Source organism: Limulus polyphemus, unplaced genomic scaffold, assembly GCF_000517525.1.
Source record: "Limulus polyphemus unplaced genomic scaffold, Limulus_polyphemus-2.1.2 Scaffold1791, whole genome shotgun sequence".
NCBI lineage: Eukaryota > Metazoa > Arthropoda > Merostomata > Xiphosura > Limulidae > Limulus > Limulus polyphemus.
This window is the reverse complement of record NW_013667401.1, coordinates 92,515-107,748: the sequence shown is the minus strand read 5'-3', so window position 1 is coordinate 107,748 and position 15,234 is coordinate 92,515. Positions and strand designations below refer to the sequence as shown.

Below are 15,234 nucleotides of genomic sequence, written 5' to 3'. Positions count from 1 at the left end.
ATAAGCTATAGAACTCACTATGTATATACTTAAAACATGGTATACACTTTGTGATAGTCAGGGTAACTTTCCACAAAGAGGTAGCATCCAACACCCAGCTATTAATGTATTTCCACACTGTTTTTAAATAATTAATGAATTGACACTCATTGGCCACAGAAGTGTCATACAGAATGAAGGTGTAAAGTCACGAGTCAAAATAGAAAGTGGGTATAACTCAAGAAATGGCTCTCCATATCAGTGTTATGGTGACTGTTGTAGTAAAAATTCATATGAGTTTATGTGTTACAGTAGTCCCTGGTGAATATGACCCCTCTCAATAATGACTTCCTTTTAAATATGACTTTTTTTTTCAGTGCACATAATGATTTTACATTAATCTGACCTCCCAGGAACAACTTCCTGACAAATGTGACATACAACCGTGATTTTTTGGCAGAAGGTCGAATAACGTCCTCTCTATAACAACTTTTCTTCATATCTATAATGTAATTTACAGAAACACAAGAATACAGTGTATACAGTATGGAACAAAGATACCACATGACCAGAGATTGCTTCACAACTTAGTATATGTATCTTGGTACCCCAGGATGTTCAAATCAAACTCCTTGGTACATGCATGTAAATATTTTGGTTTAAAAACTTTCAGGTTCTGAAAGGTAACCAGGAGATGTCAGAAACTGTTGTTTGTCTTCGCACCACTCATGGAATTAAGTTTTATTCTTTTAGTGAATGTAGTAGATTTTGAGCTAGTGGCCTAGAGATTAGGTACCCTGATTAGGATTTACAAGCGGGGTGTGTAGATTGTTAACTCACTGTTTGTTGAGTGACAGACTCGACTAATCTGTGCAGTAAGCATGGCTAATGAAATGCCTTAAGGCATCCATGATATCTGCGAATGTCTCAAGCTGAGAATAGGAAGTCACTGTGAAAAAGAAGAAGGCTCAAGTGTTGATATCGAAACGTGATGTGGACATTCACATAGACCAAAGTTGTGACGAAAGCAACAAAATAAATGAAACATGGAAATCGTGAATTTTTAATCAACTTGAAATTGTTTTAATGCAACATATTACATTTTATGTAGTATTTCTGTTCAGAGAGGATTACCTTATTAGGTATTGGCTAGAGTCTAGCAATAATTTAGTTCAGATATTTATTCTTATTTCTTTACTGGTTCTTTTAAATTTGAAGAATGATCCCTTTTCAGAGCTGGAATCACAGGATCCAAGTTTTTAAGGTGAATTTTTGTTTTAGGGTGGGCAATATTTGGTTCTTTCTTTAAAATAACAGCACTTTGTATAAATATACAATGGATTGTTGGAATTGCAATGGTGGTAAATATGGGATTTTTTTTTTTTTATTATGTTCGGAGAATATGATTTCCAATTTTCTTCTGGTTTCTCTGCTGTAGAATTCTGGACATTTATTACACATTATTTTATAAATTGATGCTAAAATCATGCAATGAAAACTCACAACGAAATGCTTCTTGATAAAATAACTGCCAGACTCTTGAATATTCAAAGTGACTCCTTTAAATGTGCAAAACAAACAAAGGTGGACAATTTTTTATGAAATAAATTTTGTGTCACTTTGTGATATTTTATATGTATGTAATAAAAATGTGATACATGGGTGATTGATGAATAAATTATTTTACATAAAACACAAACAAAACAATTTTAAGTTATCTTTACTAAACTGTTATCCATCATAACTATTATTATACAGTGTACCAATTTGCTATGTTATCTGATGACTTGTAGAGTATATAAACCATTATGCTCAACCTCTGGAAATAGCAACTGGCCCAGCTTGAACTTGGTCATTTGTTATCTGGTTATTGATCCTTTGAATAACTACTTCCTGTCAGATGCAACTTTTTTATCACGGCAGATAGGTTAGTTGTATATAAGAGGGACTACTGTATTGAAATAGTTGTAGCCATTGTTTTTTCATTGGATTCCTCCACAGAGAGTGATAGCACACTGTCCCAGATATATAGGAACATTTGTGTGCCCTCCCTCCACACTGTGTGTATGTTGTGTTATAGAAAATTTAACAGTTTTTTATTTGGTGGAAGGATGTGGCACCATCTGTGAATGTTGTAAATGTTAATTTACATCAAACATAATAAATGTTCAATAACAGCAATAATGGGGGTGGAGAGGGTTGTGAACCCCCAATAACATGCCCTTTGTTCCAAATTATCATCACATAAAGTTTGGTTGAGATTGGCCCAGCAATCAAGTAGTTAGATAATGGACAAACAAACAGACAGACACACACATTTTTGTGCTTTATACACAAGTATATCAGCAATTTTTTCTGATTAGTTCTAGTTTGATAATACAACCTTATTCTATTTTTACCCTTTAGTTAATTATTTATACTGCATGATAGATTCCAAACACTTTTGCCTGAACCTTGCTTGACACTATACTGACATTTCTTTCTTCTTTTTCCCAAAGAAAAATCTACTGTTGTTCTGAAAGTTCTACAGAAATCATTATAAACAATCATGTCTAAAATGCCTAAAAAAATAAATCAGCTAAATTAATATTTGGATAAGTTTGTCATCTTTAATATGACTTTTTTCAATGTTTGTTATCTCATCTGGTATGTATATATTTAGTGTAACATGTATTACAATATAGATAAATAAATACTCATTTACCTATAAAATTTAGTCACTATTAATTTTATACTATTGCTCTTTCCTAACTGATTATTGTGCTTGAATATGCTGTTAATTTTCCCAATACAGAAAGGTTCAGGAACATCAAGATTTGATCCTTTAACGTAATCAGTCTTACGGTAATACTCTGGATACATCTCTTCATCCACCTGGAAGAAAATGTTGATATAGTTGTGATATTTTTACACTGTTAATTTCTTTTTCAGGTGTTACCATTAAAATTAACATACATAAACACTTGTTTTGACCAATCACTGAGAAGCTCATATCACAGTGTACCTCATCAGTTCATATTGATTAGTTAAATCAGTTCAGAATTATGAATATTATAGGGAAATTGGTCATTTATATTTTTAACCAAAATGAACTCGGTTATGATATATTTTATCAAAAATAGTTTTTTTAGAAAGTTCTCATACTGAATGTGTGTACAATTTTTATAAACTCACACTCTACAATAAACAGCTACAGTGAACAATGACTAATTCATATAAACTTTCAATATAAACTACAAAATTACAGTACAATAGTGAGATATATTCTGTGGTATCCAGGCAATGAACTCAATCTTCCTATAGCTTATAACTTCCACGCTTTCTGAAATTTATTTCTATTTCTGTAACTGGGTTATTATTTCAGAAGACCACTGTTACTACACCCTACTGCATCTGATGCCAACCTAGACTGTTGCCATTTCGTACTTGGTCAGTCATACTTTAGTGCCCACCTGACAAGCACTTGGAGAATGTTGCTAACCAGTTACTTGATTCTGATTGGTAGTAGTATAATGTTTGATGTTACAAAACTAGAAAGAAAAGTCAGTGTCTGATCACTATGTAATTTATTCTGGTTAAGACTTTAACACGAGTCAACCACTATTAATGTGAAATCATCCAGTTACTAACGGATCTTTAAACACTTGCTGATTTTACAACAGTATAATTGGTCAATAATGATTAGTGATTCATACAGTACAACTGAGAAAATCAATTTCAAGCACTTTGAGGACTTTTCCAGGACCCCCTCAGACAATTTCAAGGACTAATATACAGCTCAGTAACCAACAGTTAAGTATAAATTTTATGTTTAAAACTTTTAATCAGAAGATGTATCTTAATTCTTTACAAATAACTACTTGAACAAACATAAAACTTGATATTAAACTAACAAACATCCAAGCTTGAACAGAACAATGACATCAGTTTTCATAAGCAACCTCAACTTAATGAAATGTCTATTATAATATATCTTTAATTTTAAAAGTGTCTTTCACTTAACTTTAAATTTGACTGTTACAAACTATTGCTCTAATGTCTGTAAAAAATACATGCTAGTCTATCATACTGGTTTAAGTGAAATAATGATCAAAAGGCTAAACTGAACAAACTATGCTTGCAGCTTTCTGTAAATTTAACATGTTTCAAATACAAACAAAAATTAATATATTATTAACAGTGACAAAAGCAGACAATATAAGTAGCTTATTAAGATTTTCTCCTGGCTTCCCACAGTGGCTTTGTAGAACATTCAAGTTTGTTATAGAAAATGTCGGTATCTGTTTAATTTTATAAATTATCAAAAGATGTTTAGATCTTGGCATATTCTCCTCAAGTTTTTGTTTCTATCCTGAATGATGGTTGTATATACTATACAATGTCCATCTAATTTCAGGCTTCACAATTTTATATTCAAAGTATTTTAACAATGAAGTCATCCATAAGTCTAGACTTCATGCAGGTATCCAGACTATCTTTAGGCCTACAACTTGTCACTGTCACTAATCTTGATCAGGACTAGATTTAAGCCTATTGAATAAATCTTTCAATGTAAGCAGTTATTCCACTTTTTGATTTCCTTAGTAATTGCACATTCTCAATGTGTTTTGGCCCTTCAATGTGATTTTTCAGCATACTTTTGCCAATCATGCTTATGTCCCATGTTCTTTAACAAGCTTTGCACATTGTCTTGTGTTTATTGGGGTCATAGCAATGAACCCACCCATTGTATTGTTTATTACAGAGCCATGCTTGTTAAGACACACTTTCCCAATAATGCATTAAGTATCGGCCTACAATGTGGGAAAAGTCCTATTAATACTTACTGACCCATAAAAACTAGCTGTGGGAAAGTAACTTTGGTAACTGTGCCCCCTACTTAAACCACTTAGCTCTGCCAAAAAACAAAAAGAAAAAAAAATTTCCAGTGGTGCCTAGATCATCAGGATTAGACCATTACCAAAGGAAATGTGTAATGTGGTCAGATAAATGGATAATTGTTCAGGCTAATTATCCATTTCCACTACCAAAAAAATCAATAAACTAATGTCCCTTTCTGTTTAAACAATAATGTTTATAAACTTTCAGCACATAGATTTTTTCTCACTTGCTCCAGTCTTTTATACCCTTCTTAATTGCCCTTGGCGATATTTGTCTCGTGACGCTCCACCTTTGTCAATGCACCCTCGATCCTGGTACTGTATGTAAGCACCTCATTCATATAGCAGAGGTCTCACTGCTCAGGGTTGAATTATAGAGCCATGGGTCCTAAATCCCATGTTGGTGGCTAGGGTATTTGGACTGCAATATATATATATCTGTGAGTGGATCCCAACCTGTAGCTATAAAGTGATGCACCTGAATCAAGACAAGAAGGTAAGCAACACCAAAGTGGACAAACCCTCTCCTCAAAAGGCAACACTCCAAACTCAGAATGAAGAAATCCTGTATGCCATACTCAACCTGAGGAAACAGAACTCATCCAGCCTGGAATTATGAACACTCATCCTCACTCCCCAACTGTATGGGCAAGGTAAATTCCACTTACCCCCATAATTATGGGGAGGATGTGGAACAAACTGTGCTCAACCAAGGACCCAGTATGGGACCACTCTGCATTCAGAATTACAAGGAGACAATGGACCTTTTTCCATGAACAATGTACTGAACAAATACTGATCAAAAAGAAGGGCTATGCTCAACCCACCTGATAGTGGAATGTCAAATCTGAACCGGTATTATAAGTAGGACCTCACATAGGCTGGTGCTTCTCCTACCAACATCTCAGAAAAAAACATCCAGAAACCCAGGTATAAGGGCCCCCAACTTTGCCCTCGTCTCGAAGAGTGAACGAAAGTCACTCAAACACTCTAGAGGAATAGCCTCTGTCCACCACCCCAGCAACTGGACACCAGAAGTGATAAGATCTCCCCAGCTCCACTAGAAGGAAATGTAGGGGTAATGCATGTTGGGGAGCCCCAAGGAACAATGCTCTGCAAACAGTACAATCGGTGAACCAAGTTCCCTAAATTTTTAAAAGCAAACTGGAAACCGGGAGTGATAAGAACTCCCCAGCTCCACTAGTAGAGAAACGTGGGGGGTAATGCATGTTGGGAAGTCCCAAGGAGCAATGCTCTGGAAACAGCGCAATAGGTGAACCAAGTTCCCTAAATTTTTAAAAGCAAACCGACCCCGATTTCTACAATCCAATGATCAGCAGGGACGGGCAGGATCCCCTTATGCATTACTCATGATAGTCCATGAGTAGCAGTCCAGCATCATGCAGTAATACCCCCTGGTCTATCTCTAGGTGGTCTTATGGAACACCTCATTTCTACAGAGCCTGTTGCAACCTAGGTTTGTTTTTTGGCTTGTAGCAGGTTAATATTTTATTCGTCTAATATTCACACTGTCCTATTAGATACTTTTTTTTTGTAAGTTAGCTTTGTTTGTTTGTTTTGAATTTCGCGCAAAGCTACACGAGGGCTATCTGTGCTAGTCGTTTCTAATTTAGCAGTGAAAGACTAGAGGAAAGGCAGCTAGTCATCACCACCCACTGCCAACTCTTGGGCTACTCTTTTACCAACAAATAGTGGGATTGACTGTCACATTATAATGCCTCCACGGCACAGGCCTAGGGAAAGGAGGTAGCAAGAAAAACTCGTACAATTCAGCAGAACACCTATGGTGCCAGTGTTAGTCCAAAGGGCAGAGCCCTGAACTGCAGCACCTGACCCTTATGCACAAAATGCAGATAGTGGCAGGATGCTGCTGCTGAAACAATTGAATATTTTTGAGAGAATTTTGTAATTGCTTCAGTATATTTAATAGTTGAAAAGAGTTAAAAATAAAGTTGTAACATTTTTCTGAATATTTTAATGAACATATACATGGAGAAATGGCGTGATTAAAAACATCAGTATTATGAAATAATCAGTGACATTGAAAAGCATATAGAGATATTGCCTAGCAACGAAGTAAGTGCACGAGCACTTATGACAGGTTGTGATGGATTACTGACGCTAACTCGTTAGCACTGCAGAAGCTACAAAAAAGTTGAAGTTAACTAGCAAAAGCGGTACTTTGATGCCATATTCCCTACAAGATGCTAGTGTATTGGTACCAGTAGAGAGGCAACCGGCTAACTCACCCTAACAGTAACCAATCACTTGAGAGTTTTGGTTATGGTTCTGGATTAGCCCAGGAAATTGCACAGATCAACCAATGAAGTGGTAGAACTACTTGCAGGTAGTTCTGGATACTATTTGGAAGGTTGAGAGAATACCAAGAAAATATGGTTTAAAAACCCCTGTCTGAAACCAAAAGTCAGTCTCCTTCAAGAGTACAGGATTTCCTCCGAAGTTCTAGAATCATTCGTAAATATGACTCTGGAAGTCTCGAAACCCCAAAAGTTTACCAGTCTGGCTCTGTTGTAAGTATAGATTTATAGTTTCTTTTGATCAGTTAATGTAAATAATATTAAAAGGATATTCATGTTATACTAAAGAAGTGTACTTGTTATGTATTAATTAACGTTTCTTAAAAAGATTATAAAAAGTTAACAATTAATGAAACTGTGATTTATATTGGATATTATATGAAAATGTTTAATAAATGTTATTATAATTTATTCAATGTTGGTCTGGGATTCTGATTTATTATTCTAACTGTAAATTACCTCGAGTTAGCGATTTGTGAGCTCCACTCGCTACTACAGATCCTCCATTAAGTAAATTTGGTGTGACTGGCAGTATAATTGAAAATCCAACAATTTTGCCCTAAGGACGCTGCCCATTACACTGCTATGGAAATGTGCAGATAGAAGTCGGCAACATCGAACTTGAACATCCACAATCCTAGTAAAAAATGCCAATGGGAGTGAGGAATCACTCCATTGTGAACCTAGGAGGAGCTAGGAATTGCTAAAGATGAGAAAAATTGATGACTGGACATCAATCTCCTGTTTTCTTGGGCACAACAAAAAGACAGGAATAAAACCCTGGAAGAACTGGAATGACTTTCTCTACTGCCCCCTAGACCAACAAAACTCTGATAGCCCTAGTAATTCCGAAATCTGAGTATATGCGGGAGGTGGAAACACTACAGGTTGGGTGGATAATGGTGGTGAAGACGTGAACTGAATAACTAATACTGACTCAAGGACCTTTAGTGCCCACAGATCTGTGGTAAAGAAATTCTCGGAGCTGAGCCCACATAGACCCCAAAAGCATACAATAGTCATCATCACCACTGGCAGCATTCTAACCAAACAGAGGAATCACTTGGATATGGACAGAATCTATTCTGGGTACAAATGGACCAAGGGGCTGATGTCAGGAGTCGGGACCCTCGAACAGGGGCGGAACTATGATCCCCTGTGATCCTGAGAGTCTTCCAACAAAAGTTGGAGGGATAATAAATATCTTAGCACTGTATATAGGGTGAGACAAATCCTAGAAAGTTGTGATCTACTCAGGTTGACTACAGACTCTGTATCTAGAAGTCCAAACTTCCAGGAACAGGTGTATTCTTTGAGAGTCTGAATACATATCCACTTGGCAGTGGTAGGCTAAATTATGTAGTTATGACAATTGTGGGAGACAAGGTATGGCTGACCCTTCACTTAACTGAGCAGTAAACCTCCCTGCATGAACCACAATATCAGTGGATGGAGGGAGAACTAAGTATTCTCTCTGAGACCTTTCAGCCATCAAGGAAGGTGCAAGCTCAAAAGAAACTGAGGAAAGACCCAAAACATCACACACTAGATGGACCAATTGAAGAAAAGGAGCCAGAGGCCTCCTGAGAAGCCAACAGAATAAAGGAAGGTGCTGGAAAATGTGAATCTACATTCTTTCCAGAATGTCCAGGATCACCTTCATTACCCCTGGAGAAACACCACTAGACAGAATACATCTCCATCTCACTAAAAATAAGGTCACTGACAGTCTCAACCGAGAGTGACCAATCAGAAAATTGGATAGTAAGAATTATGAAATATCTTTGTTTCATGACAATCATGGAACATTGATTTATACAAAAGGTAAAGTAGGGCACAATATAACTCTCCCATAGAAGTGTCAATAACTTCAGTGGTTGGATCCTGTTATAGAAAGTAACACCTAAGGTTGAATTTAGCACATGATCTTGACTAGATTTGGTATGATCAAAATTAGAGCTCTTGAATAATTAAAATTTTTACAGATATGAAATATACACTATGAGGGAGTGCAATGTGTAGTATTTGCATGTTATACCCTTTAAGTTAATCAAGTTACACAAAACGTTTGTCTAGAATATTAAAGTTTTGGTTGCCTTTTGAAAAATATATTTCAAGTTTTCAGAATGAACCATAAAAGAAAGTCATTGATGCATACAAAATGAATTGCTTGCAAACTTACATCTTTCTTGGAAATCATCTTGGATCCCTGAGTCTTAGACTTGTGTGGGAAGGAAAATGCTTCTGGCAGAAGGTAAACACAGTCACCTACTCTGAAATCTCGCGTGTTCCAAGACACAGCTTTATAAAAGATCTTTTTTTCTCGGTCTTCCAGAATCTCCCCTACTTGTGCTATTTCCAGCTAAACAAGGTTTTTTACAATCTTGAATATATTTATTATTTTACTCAAGAAATATAACAGCCAACAGAGCATTTGATTACTAAGATTGATTTAACTACTTGTCACTTTATCAGTTTTTCAAAATTTCTTAAAAAATTTTTACCACATATAAACTTACCAAAATAAGTAAGAAATTATCTATAAAAAAAACTACAACAATCAAAAAACATTATGAAAGCAGAAATTTTAATTCATATCAGTGAAAGTATGTTAACAAAACATACTTTTTACTTTTTATACAAAACACTGCTTAAATACATACATAACGTGTAAAGTGGTATAGGCAACAAATATATTTTTCAAGAGAAAGCTTTATTGGAAATGAAATTGCTGTGCCTAACTATTTTCACAGTTGATATCAGTCATGACACAGTTTCTGTCAATGTTTCAAGCAATTTCCATTTCTTCTTCACCTCATTAACATGTAGGAATAATTATAAAATGTGAATTATGAAGAATTTTGAATGGCTTTACCCTTTATTTCTTTTGGAGAAAAGTTTGAAATACTAGCATAAACTTTAATTAGATCAATGTAAGTATATAACTGTGGCTGGTTTAGTATTTAGTTTGTAAAAAACAACTGAATTAGAAAGGTGTTAGTGAGTGGAAGACTGAAACAGAGCTGTGAGTGTTGATGTGAAAACTGATAGAAAAATACTTTAAGATGTATGGAGTATTGAAAGAAAATTAGCATCAAAGTTTGCTAATTTTCAGACTTTGGACTCAAAAGCTTTATGTATAGTCAGAAACTGAATGCAGGAAAATAATCTTGTAGTTTTGTTAGATGGTTTTTATTATTCCATTAGAAAAAACCATGCTTAGGTCCTAACTTCTGAATACGATAAAAAATGTCTATAAGAATATTTGTAGGATAGCAACTACTTAGGTACTACAAGCAAATTATCACAAAAAGCAAGGAAAAGATAGGTCTTTACTAGCTACATTAAGTTATTTGGATCATCAATAATGAATCTGAATCATCTCATACGTGAAAACACTAAACACCTTATAAAAGTTGTTGAATTAGGTATTCTCCTCAGATATAGTTATTTTATATGTGCTGAGAATAATAAAACAAATCAGCTATTTTGGTAAAAATTACTACCTCACGAAGCCTAGTCATTCTTTTGCAACTGATACACAACTGTCTGACATCTTTAGAGTTGGGTATTGTAAGATCTGGAGGGTCTTCAAAGCGACAAATCTGAGGTTCATACCTGTAATACACAAATAATGGTAAGAAAATTAACATATTTCAGTGAATTATTACTAAAAATAAATTATTTAAAAGAAAAACATAAGTGTATTCTAACTCTGTGTAATTATAAGATATAGCAGTCTGGGAATAGCTAGAAGATTTTTTTTATGTACTAAAGTAGAATGTGCTTAATTCATTAAAAGTAATTTAGTTTGGTAACAGAAACATAGATGTTTGTACCTGTAAAAAGTTCAACATCCCAAAGGTGAGTCTTATGCGCAAGAAACAAACACAGCATTGTACTAACTTTGTGACATGAAAACCTTAAAGGTGAGTCTCACAACCAAGAAACATAAATAACACTGTACTAGCTTTGTGACAAGAAAATCTTAAAAATGAGTCTCATGAACAAGAAACAAACACAGTAATGTACTAGCTCTGTATAAAATATGGTATATCTCAAGAATTCAAAAATGCTCAGTGTAATGGCACCTTCAAACTCTATAACATAAATAACATACAGGTATGCCTCAAGAATAATAAAACTTACACTATAATAATACACTGTAAAATGATACAGATGTCTTAAGAAGAAACTTCACTACATCAGCATTACAAAATTTTAATTTACATTTTAATTTGTAGCTATAAAATAACTGATCTGCCAAGAAATTGAAGCAGTGAATGTCCATAAAGTTTAAAATCAGCATCAAAGAACACTAGCTTTATAATAAAAATATTAGTCTAATATGATTATGAGGTTTAAAAGTCAGTCTGAGATTATACTTTTATTCTTCAAGATTTACATTTCTTAGTGTTGTAGTATATTTTCTTAGTTTGCTCTTTACAAGTTTAAAACAGCTAAAATAACAACTACAATCATAAAGAATAGTTCTTTCACCTATATTACTCCTAGAGATCACCTTAACAACATTAATTTTAATAAAAAAAATGTCCATTATTAAAAATGACACATACAGTCTAACTCTGGAAAAGTCCATCCATGAAGTAAGACAGTTTAATTACAGAGTAATGTTACAATATCATAACAATATATTCATGAATATATTGAGTATTTATTTTGAATAATCCATTTGCAAAGTGATTTTCATGTTAAGATTAAAAATACTTTTCTTCATCTCAAAAATCTCAGATATGATTTGTGTAATCTCTAAAACCTCCTAAATACATTTCAAGTGTTTGTTTTCAGTAAAACTTTATATGTTATCTGTTATTTTCTCTACCCTAACTCTATACAATGTTGGTCAATTTGACTGATCTTGTAACCACCAAAAAAAAAAAACTTGAAATAAATCTAAATTACCCTTTTTTCTTTCTAGAATGACTTCAAATTGTAACATTAAACTACATTTGTTTATTCCTATGTAGCTTTAAACTTGTAACAGTATACATCCATTTATAACTAAATTTTATTGTTTTATTGCCCTTTGAACCATGTCTAAATACTATTTTCACCATTGTAAGTTGTAAATCATCTGGGAAACGTGGAGGTCATGTTACGCTATTGAATTATGTTACCCACGAGCTGATCACATGCGTGCCTTGTGAAACATTTTTATTGTATTATTATTTATTTTACCTAATCTAACCTTAACTAACTTAAAGAGATCCTTATTTTTACATTTTAGTTACTTTTATAATAATAAATAAAGAATAAACATGAAAAACAGGAAACAAAGTACTTACCCGAATCTTCTTTTTTCTTACTGTCGATTGTCGATGACACTTGACTCTACTTTTTTTTATACTAATGGTAGTAATACTTTAAATAATTTATATTTAATTAAATAATGCACCAAAGAACATAGACAAATAACATGCAAAAAATAGACAATTTCCCCTAACTCTCACAATTTTTCTGGCTTTTTAACTATGTGACAAGAAATAGTCGTTACATTTCCCATGGGAAGAAAGCTTGTACTTGACAATTCTCCATTCAGAAAACGTTATATAATATGTAATTTGATAGACGAAAACATTGCCTTTTTCTATTGGTTATAAATAATATACAGTTGAATGTCAGAGAGAACTATTGACAAATCCTGAAAGACAGGATGTGATAGGTAGATGTGGCAAGAGGGGTCTGATTTTCTATTTGATAACTCTGTAACCAAATAAATTTTGAAGGCTATAAAAATTATGGTTTGTCTGAGCAATGACGATTTTATAGTGAGTAATTTACATTGAATTTCGTACTTATTGGAGGGAAGGTGGATAAAATAGAGAAGAGGAGATGCTTAGAGAAAATGTGTCACATGTCTCACACCAGAGGAAATTCAGGATTTTATTAAATATTGCCTTATAAAGTTAAGAACTTAAAAGTTATATGCTATTAAAATATGGATTATTGGCTAAGACATTATGCTATACTAATTGGTATAACATAAAAAAAAATTGATTAATAAAATATTGAATGTAAGTCACTAAAACCTTGTGACACTCGCAGTAAAGGATGCCCTTCAGGATAGGATTAAACAGATGTCCAAGGTAAACACAGATCAAGTCACTGGTTCCATCAATGGCATATTTTATTACTTTTAATGAACAGTTACTTCATATTTTTTAATTTAGTAATTCCAGTAAGGTTACTTGAAATGCATAGCATTAACATTAAAAACTGGTTGTTCCTGTTCCTGTATCATTTATGTAAAAACTTTAGTAATATTGCCTTAATAGCACTCATGTCTTTCTATATATATATATACCAAAAACTTTTGCATTTTGGCTGCTTTGTTGCAAACTCACAATAAGGAAAATAGCATTATCTATTAAATATAAGTGAAATCTATGTACAATTTTATTGCTAATAAATTGCAAAATTTGGCAGAACTTCTAGGCTCATTCATGAATCTTACAAAATAAAGTAAAACTATTCAATGACTACATGAAATGTTGCATTTAATCAAACTGTTCCTTTCTGTTACTATCACTATAAAGAAATTGCTTACAGAAACAAAATAAAAATAAAAATCTATTTTAGTAAGTTTTATTTCCATATGATGATCTAAAAAAGTTTCACAATAGTTTAATTACAAAGTATCTTTTACTAACAAACCATTTTTGATAAAAGAATTTCTTCTTTTCTTCATCATGAGCTAGTCCTTCATTTTCTTCATTATGAAAACCACCTTGTGTACCCCAGTTTTCTGAAACAGGTTTATGCATAACCTATAAAATAAAACAAGAATCTCCATGAAACATTATAATTTTTTTTTAAAATCTAAGGAAATAACCTACCTATAATAAATATTAAGAGCACTTGATATTTACAACCTTAAACTTGAATGACCAGAAAATTCATCCATCCTAACTTAAAAATCAGCAATTAGTTAGGTTATGTATCAATCATCTTACCTTTTAAATTTAGTTATTTAAAAATAGAAATTATTTGAGAAAAATGGAAGCTAAGTATAGCTATGATTATTACTACTTGAACAACTTTTCATAAAAGATAAGTTTCAAATGTAGGGGTCTTAAGGTTCTACACAAATATAATAAAATTCATAAAAATTAGAATGCTACATACATCACACTACTTTTAATGAACAAGAAAGGATTAGAATGTAAAAAATACACACAAGTTTTTACAATAAAACTGTCATTCATTCTGAACAACATTGTCACATGGTGATGAAACAACAGAACCTAAACATGAACATGGATCTTGTACAGTATTGTATACCAATTATACAGTTTGTTTTCTAATATATATTTCCCATTTGCTTTCTAGTAATTCTGGGATGACAATGTTGATACCACTCTATCAATCTTCTATTTAATACTAAATATTCATCATAGCAATTACCTGTACACATAGTTTCAAAGAAACAAATTATTTAACTGACACAAACAAATATTTCCAATTGTCAAAGATAATTTGCATACCTGAAAATAAAGTGTAAAATGTTTTGTGTTGAGAAATACTTAAGGTAACTCATTCATGCAGCATGTTTGTAATCTTTACGTAAACTGATGCTGACTGTAAACTTATTTAACTCTTAAAAAAACAAGGCAAAAAATTTTGGTTTATACGAATAACTAGATTAAAATGCCCTACATATAAAAGAAAATGAGACAGGAAATTGGATATCTTAATTTCCAACCATAACTCTGTTGGTTGTTAATTTTCTGATATTCTAATTAGTCTAAACAACACTGTCTTGCTACATGGTGTATAATTATTTATATACTACTAAAACTCCGAGATTGTTTGTGTGTTTGCTTGTCTGTAATTAAATACAGCACACAATAGTGCCATATTTTTAATGAAATGAGAATAGAAACAAGTTTCGTTAAAATCGGGCCAGGGGTTACAGAGTTAGCGCCGTTTTTCGGGTCACTTTTTCGTACATTCCATTATTATAAATCTTCGTTTTCCACCTGATGAATCACTTTAAAATATCTTCTATACAACAA

General features: G+C 33.1%; 1 protein-coding gene across 1 annotated transcript in view; it reads right to left on the bottom strand.

The window, feature by feature from the left end:
- Positions 1-15,234, bottom strand: part of LOC106464945 (DNA (cytosine-5)-methyltransferase 1-like) — a 100,778-nt gene that overhangs the window by 34,844 nt on the left and 50,700 nt on the right. Inside the window, 4 exon segments of the mRNA XM_022392761.1 lie at positions 2,684-2,853; positions 9,381-9,560; positions 10,705-10,816; positions 13,874-13,986. Of these exon segments, the coding sequence (XP_022248469.1) occupies positions 2,684-2,853; positions 9,381-9,560; positions 10,705-10,816; positions 13,874-13,986 (575 nt within the window).